We start from the raw sequence: 7906 nt of genomic DNA on the forward strand, positions 1-7906 counted from the left end.
CGTCCCTTCCGTCGCTCACCTCAAATCGCACTTCTACGCCTCCTCGAGCAGCAGCAGCAGCAGCAATAAATACACCACTCCACTAGGGGCCGTCACCAGCCATTGCAGGAAGACCACTGTGCCTCAGTGCCATGAAACCCGAATTGCATTGACAGGCCAATTCGGAAAACCCTGCCGCATCCTCCCCCAATTATGCAGAAACACATCCGTCGTGCATGTGTCCACCGCAGCCAAATGAATCCGGTCCGAATACCCTCCAAATCAAATTCCCCTTTCCTCAAGCCATTCCTTCATTCCATACGCCCTGACCCTCATCCGCACGTGCTCACTCACACAAACCGCCATAGACAGATGGTGGCCGCCCAACGCTCCGGAAAAACATGCCCAGCACGCACGCGCACAATAAATGGCATGCGCAAACGCACGGCACAACGGCGGAGAAGCGCACACCAAAAGGATGCGGCCCTCCACATCCGTCGCAGCCCACCGCGCGCATCACACCCGCAGGAAGAGTGACTCGCGGTGCGCGCTCCCTCTCTCCTCCTTCCCTTCATGCCCACGGAAGAAGCAGCAGCCACCCGCAACCGCCAGCACACGCCACAAAAAAAGCATCCAAATACACTGCAATGCGCATTCTATGTGGTTGTGTGTGCCTGCAGAAGCACGAGTCAAAGATGTAAACAAAGATGAAAGGAGCATGTGAAGGGACGCACAAACAAAAACGAAGAGCAGAGGTGCACGGCAGAAATAGAGAGAAAAAGGCTGCTCAAGCTCATAACTGCACTGCAACCCAAGCAGAGGCAATTCATACAAGATTTATTTAAAATAATTAAAAATAACAACTCCCTTTCATCATATATTAGCCCCCCTCGCACACAATAATTATATAAAAAGAAAGAAAAAGTCGTCCTTTATTACTGTTCCACAAAAAAAAAGAAATTGTTCTCCTTTATTACTTTTCCACACAAAAAGAAAAAAAAAGTATTGTCCACTACTACTGTTCCACCCAAAAAAAAGAAAAGAAAAACTACACACAAAAGAAACATTTCGCCTGGCTGCCGTGTGGCCACACCAAGCTGTCTGCATATATTTTGTCCGAAAATTAAAAGATATTTAAATGTCTTTCAACCGTCTGACCCTCTGTCTGTCCGCACATCGTTTATATTTCATGGGGTCATCTGCGTGTTGCTGCTCCCCTCAGCCCTCTTATTGGTGCGTGAGTGCGGCCCGCAGAGCACAGTCACTCGTGTGTGTGGGGACTGAGAGAAGCACGCAGACATGACGGCAGTCGCGTCTCTCCACCGGGAGAGTGAGCGCAGCAAAAAAAAAACACGGCGGCAGGGTGTGGCTGTGTGTGTGGCGCTGCGGGTGTCTGCCCGCCCCGGCCGCAAAGAAAAAAAACAAGAGGGAAAGAAATGTGTGCTCCGCCCCACAGGCCCTCGTCGCACGCCCACACGTCACGGCTCCCTCAGCGCGCCGTTCGTCGCGGCCCCTCCTCATGCGTGCAGCAGGCGAGGCGCACAGGGCCGTCGTCATGAGCGTGTCGGTGGGTGTGCGAGTGGAGCAGTTGGGCGGGAAACACGGCACCCCTCACAGGAAAAGTGCAAAAGAAACAATTGAAGAGAGGGAAGAGTAGAAAAGAAAAAAGCGTTCATAGTGATTGCCCCAAAAGCAAAAGGAAAGAAGGAGTGGGGCAAAAAAAAAACTTAAATTTTTTTAAAAGCAAACAAAAATGATTAAAAACAAACATAAAAAACATACGAAATTATACTCCGAAAAAAAGAAAAAAAATTAAAAGCAGAAAAAAAACGCTTATAGTGGTTTCCCTAAAGCAGAAAGAAAAAATGGAGAACATTAAAAGAAAACAAAAACAAATTGTTCTCTGCGTAGTAAAATATATTCCTAGCGGTGTGTGTGTGTCGGTGCAGGAAAGGGCACAAGTGCTCCACACTGAGGCCGCACACTCCTCACGCAGCCGCAAACCCCCACAGCCCCAGCAGAAGAAGCAGCGGCAGCAGTCCCCTCCCGTACGCGGAACCAGCATCACCATTTGCCCCACCATCACCCGTTTCTCGTGCCGTCCCTTCATTCCCAGCAGAAGTCAAGCGTCCCGCTGGCGCATTTTGGGTATTGGCAGCTCTCTCCACAGTTGTCCTCCCCGGTGCTAAATATTCTGGGCCAGACACAGCAGATGCGATGGTTTGAGGAACATCTCCCGCTTGTGGTTCCGGAACTCTCTTTGGAACGGGTTTCCTGTCCTTGATTGCAGCCATCTCAGTGGGATTCAGTGGGCGGTTGTACAGAAAAACATTTGTCACCGTCATAGGAGAGTTTTGCATATCACACGCGCCAAAGCAAAAGCTTACAAGCTCAAGTGGCGCCTCACCTGTTAACAGCGTTTCCTCTTCCCCCAGCAACTGGCCATCAACGTACATAGAGCTCTTGTTGCCTTGCAGCATGAGTGTTACTTGGTATTCTTTCCCCGACTCCCAAGTGCCACTTTTTGGTTTCTTATTGTATTTGAACATCATCTCCCACTTTTTGTCCGCCGTATACAGGATTCCCATGGTATGCGTGGAATTAGTTTCCCCCCAAATCGCACCCAGTAGAGGAGTGCTATTACTCGGAGCCTTTTCGATGGTCACCGACGCCACAAGTGTGAAGTTGTGGCTCAATGATACATGACGCACATTATCATCCCGAGTGTTCACAAACCATAGTACCCCGGAGTTGGACTCCGTCAACTGAAATCCATCCTTGACCTTCCTTCCTTTCGTCACCGTTGCATTCAGGCAAAGGTACTCGTCGATCCACGTGCCATTGCTGGCCGTATCGGACAATACTGCCACCAGACCCGCCGTGGGTATGGCCAATTTGGAGAAGAAGGCGTCCTTTTTTGCCCAGGTCTTCAGGACAGAATTGATTGTACTCAGTTCCTCCGTCAGGCGAGAGAGTGAAATGGCACTGTGTTCACCACTGCCCCTCCGTTGTAAAAGATGCAACTTGCCATCCGAGTACAGCAGGTTGCTCGCAAACTCCCACCTCACAGCAGCCTCTTCCACGGCAACCGGTCCAACACAAAACGAGCGGTTGTTGTCCGTTACCCAAAGGAAGAGCGGATTGGCCTTATTCTTCCCCGAGAAGTTTCCTCGCTGAATGTACAGCATGACCTTCCTTCCCTCAATGGTCGCGGTGATGAGGGCTTCCACGTGCAAGCTCAGATCCCAAAATAATAATCTTGATTTGGTCCACACGCCTGAAAGTGCCCCGATGGTCCCCGTCCACGTTGTCCCCATGTCACGCGACTCGTACACCCTCTGGCCATCCTTGCAATCAACAATCATGAGAAGTGATCCCTTCCACTCGGTGACGCGGGGTTTAAGGCATTTCGCAGGGGACATGCCCTCAGAGAGCGCCCAGGTACTGCCGTTGTCCGTTGAGTAAATGATCATGGAGTAAAATTCTTCTGCTTCATTCTTCGCCATCAGTGGAAACACAGGCGTGCCATCCTCCATCAGAACACCTGAGCCACCAGCGGCAAGAAACTCCTTCAATTTACCTTCGTGAGCAGCTATAGTACTCTCGTTTAACAGAGACCTGATTTGGTCCCATTTGATACGTTCAGTCAGCTCGCTGCTCGTAGGCTCCCTCACATCACCCACAACCAGTTTCAGACCCAGGTTGTTCCATTTCCGATTTCCATCACTTTCCTTCAGCTCACCAAGGCTTCCCACAAGAAGAAACACCTTATTGCCCTTCGTGGTGGCTGTGGGGTGGTAAAAAACACCCACACGTTTATCCGTTCCATCTGTTGGTCCAAGCACGGTGTTTGCCTTCCATGTACTTTCACTCACCTTGCCAACAAGTGTGGACCAATCCCACGAGGAGTCAATGTACTCCGCAACAACATAAGAAGAAATTGGCTCAATTATTTTATTACGATCAACGACATATTCGGCATACACGCGACCTTCGGCAAAAGCAGCAATTACTCCACCAGCACTGACGAGAGATGGTGAAACAAATAAATCCCTCTTAGTCTTTTGAGACGTTCCACCCTTCGGCAGCACCAGCGTCTGATTCGGCAAAAATAGATCGACCGTATGAGGCAATTGCGCATTCCCCGAATTACTCTTCACGGCATTCGAAGCCCCACCGCTGCAGCACATCATAACGACAAGGAGGAGCAGCACAGCGGAAGTAAACACATGCCGGAACATGTTAGGCCTCCGATGCTCACCCTCTCTTCCTTCTCTCCTCCTTCCGCTGGATGCGGTCACGCGGCGACAGTTGTGTTTGTTGGGTGCCTTGACTGCAGCAACACGTGAGAGCATGTAAATATGTGTGTGTGTGGGCGGTGTGTGTGTGTGCTGCTGTTGGTCCTTTTAGAGTCTTAGAATTTCACAGTAGCGTTTAGTGTTTGTTTGCTTTCCTTCCTAGCGTGTGTCTGTGCATGAGACGGAGAAGAACAACAGCGGCAATACATCAGACACACCCGTGGGGATCAAAGCAGAGCACCCACGCAGAAAGCAAGACACAAGACAATCCGTAAGGGACAGCACGGAGAGCCATCGCCCACAGAAAAGAGCAGCAACACGGCAGGTCACGGCGGGCCGTCGGTGTGTGAGGGCCAGCACTCCCACGGTGCAACACGCCACACCCAACAGGGGAAGACAGACAGGCGGAGAGAGATGAATGGATGCCGTCACGAGGCACTCACAATCAACATGGCCCGTGAGCATGCGGCCACTCCACGGAGGAACACGGGAGAAAAGGATGAGAGGGAGAAAAAGGCAAGAAGCAGCACAAACACACGGAAAGAGCAAAAGACAGGCGGGAAAAGCACCGCCACGGCCCTCATCCTGGCCAGCGACTCCACACCAGCCCTCACACACACACACACACGCAATCGCAGTGCTGTCAGTCCGCAGGTAAGAAGATTCGGCCCTCCACACAACAAACGCACACACCGCCAGCAGTCACCAACCAATGGACAAGAAGAGACCCAACGCCACCGCCTCCAGCTTAATCACATGGCGAACGGGATACGGCCACATCCCTGCAGAAAACACACAACGCACACGAAGCGAGCAATCACCCAAAGTGCCACACGTGGAAGCGGATCCTCATCCATCCATGACGCGGAGCTTCAGTCCACGCGGTCACACGGAGCGCACTGTTTCCCCAATAGAACTCATTCGTCGTCCATCCCATAAAGATGCTTCGTTTAATGATGGGCCTTTGAACACAATAGAAGAAAATGGACAATGCAGTGGTACTGTGACACCGCCATCCACAATGATTCTCTCATACCGGGGCAATTCTCCAATTAAGCCTCATACCCACACAATCAACACACTATATAAAAACCTCCCAATGCTTTTCACCAGAAGCCAAACAACCCCAATCCCTAATTTTATTCTGTCACTGTTATGTTCGATAGCGTTGAAAAGTTCTGAAATCTGTGCGATATACTGTCACCGCATGGGGCTGGTGCACCCGCACCGCATGCTCAGACACAAGCATCCAAAAATACATAAATCCCACAATATTTTTTACCATAAATCAAACTGTCTCGTTCACCTTCAATTTCCCAATCTATGTTCCTATTGTTATTTATTTTATTGCACACTTCGGAGGGCTTCGTCCATTGAAAATTCTCCGGACGATATTAACACTTGGTACTGGTGCACCTTCTTCCTCCAGAACGCCGCTATTTCATAGTTTTCTGCGTCGGTGTTATTATTGGAATTGACGACATCACATCTCTACCAGCCATTCATCGGCGTGCTGTCTGCGCGCTGCAAATAAATAATATCCCACGACATGTCTCGGGATAATTCCTCCCAACCATTAAAATATGCCGCCAGGCACTCAGTGAACTGCCTCGCAGTGCTGACGGTGGTGTGGTGCCCACCCGCCGTAGTCATCCGCAGCGCAACCAGAGTCATTGGATTGGACACCAAGAAAAAAAAGATGTCCACCAGCGGAAAGTTTGCGACCGCCGGTTTGTACAGCACCCCGTACTTTATTTTACGGATCGGTTTTTCATATTCACTCGGCAGCAAACCTTCATCTCCCTTGGGATGCAATTCAGGGGCCAACTTCAAGACGCAGGGCTTTGCTTGACGTCCTGTTGGTGGCTCAAACTCCGTGGGTTTTGTCCCTATTGTCTTGACAAGGGCACTCTCCGTGCACAATTTCAAAGCAAACCATCCAAAAAATATTGGCAAAATATTATCCTTCGACGCCAACATCAGCCTCAAAAAGCCATCTTATTCTGTTGCACTTGGGAAGCGTTCCAATGCCCGTTCCTCGAGGTAAGCAGATATCGGTGCATTGAAAAGGATCACACCGCCTGCGTATATTTCCCGAACAACTTTCACAGGCTTGTGAGACGGATCCTCAGAATACCATGGCGACTCACCTCCCCGTGAAAAGTGCTCTTTCACAGTTACCTCGTTGATCGATTGCAATGCAAACCCACCTCTCCACAGCGTTCCGTAAACGCCTCCTCATCAAAGACGTGACGTGGAATCGGTCCCAAAAGATACATGTGTTTTTTCGACCTCTTCCAGCATTCCGCTTGTTTCTCTTTAGTCTCATCACGCGTTATCCAGGCGCACGTCGCCTTCACATCCATCTCGTCGGGGCACTTCACGATGACTCGCGCGGCTTGTAGTTGCTTCGCCCACTCATCACAGTTGGTTACCTCCGGGAATGACACCGCAATCATGCCCCTTCCAGAAGTAGGCGCAAAATGTCTCGGTGGCGGCGTTCCCTCCTTTGCCACATCGTGGATAATATACACATTCCTCCCATGCCCCGTCAGACTTCTCAACTCCAAGATGCACATGTCCTCATCGCCGTATCTTGTCACCGCTCTGGTGGTCTTGTCAGACACGTACGCATCTCCACCAAAACAGTGGACAAACACTTGGAGTTTCTCCACATCGCAGTGCAGCAGCTGGTAGAGGAGGTGCGAACCGGCAGCCACCGACTTCCCTATCCCGGGCGTCCCAATCAACACACGTCGCTTGGGCGTAAAGTAGGCCCCACCGTGAGAGCTGAGCCACGCGGTTAGATCGCCCCTGACGATCTGCCACACTCGATCCACCCCACAGTTTACAAAAACGTCCTTAGGAGGATCCTGTATCGTATTCCGCGTGTACGGCCATCCTTTCACCGAGGCGAGCACCATCAACACGGGAGGTGCCGCACCGGATTGCTGCACAGCGTCATTCTTTTCGGTAGCGTCGTCAGCTTTCTTGTACGTCCATGACTGTTCTGGCTACCCCTCATGCACCCCCATTCCCATCCCCGTTTTCTTCGCTCCACGCCGTCCGGAAGTTCCACCGCATGGCTCCGCCTCGCATTGTGCACAGACTCGTAGCATCCCTCCAGTTTCTCCGGTGCGGTCGTCGTCGTTGGGTTCCTCGCCTCCTCGGCAGCCGCATCCAAGAAATGTTTGGTGGAGTTATGAACAGTTGCTTTTACCTCCGCAGCAGCTAATGACCACCCCGGTGGATTGTTGACACCGTTATCGCGAAGCTTGCGTATATCCTCATCGAAGATCACTTCACCCTTTACAGCTCGCTTCATACTCAAATAATGACCTGATGCCTGCATTTCGTCCAATGCTCCTTTATCACGGATATACTTCGTGGGGTCCTTGAAAAACTCCTCCAGCAAGACATCCCGATTGGTGTCCACAATGCCCCTGCCGTCCAGTTCCCTCGTAAGATAGTCGCTCAGCTTCATTTCATTGACGCGAGCTCTTCCTTTAAACAGTACATCTTCGATATTAGTGGAAATGGTAAATTTCATTTCTTGCGTTCGTCTTAGCCTTTCCTCTGCCTCCCGCCTCGCTTCTGTCAGTACCTGCGTGAGTACTCCGTTTGGTATT

General features: G+C 50.9%; 1 protein-coding gene and 1 pseudogene across 1 annotated transcript, besides 3 other annotated features; both read right to left on the minus strand.

Annotated features, from left to right (window-relative positions):
- Positions 1-2577: a sequence feature (heterozygous, Esmeraldo-like haplotype).
- Positions 815-839: a sequence feature (AT_rich).
- Tc00.1047053507125.10 (trans-sialidase, putative) lies at positions 1968-4334 on the minus strand (the record flags this gene model as incomplete). The annotated part of the gene is made up of 1 exon (XM_800266.1): positions 1968-4334. The coding sequence occupies one exon, from the start codon at positions 4332-4334 to the stop codon at positions 1968-1970; it is 2367 nt and encodes a 788-aa protein (XP_805359.1).
- Positions 2578-7906: a sequence feature (areas not merged during assembly with more than two copies in the genome that could not be assigned to a particular haplotype).
- Tc00.1047053507125.30 lies at positions 5580-7906 on the minus strand (annotated as a pseudogene; the record flags this gene model as incomplete).

Source organism: Trypanosoma cruzi, genomic scaffold (assembly GCF_000209065.1).
Source record: "Trypanosoma cruzi strain CL Brener 1047053512139 genomic scaffold, whole genome shotgun sequence".
Classification (NCBI taxonomy): domain Eukaryota; phylum Euglenozoa; class Kinetoplastea; order Trypanosomatida; family Trypanosomatidae; genus Trypanosoma; species Trypanosoma cruzi.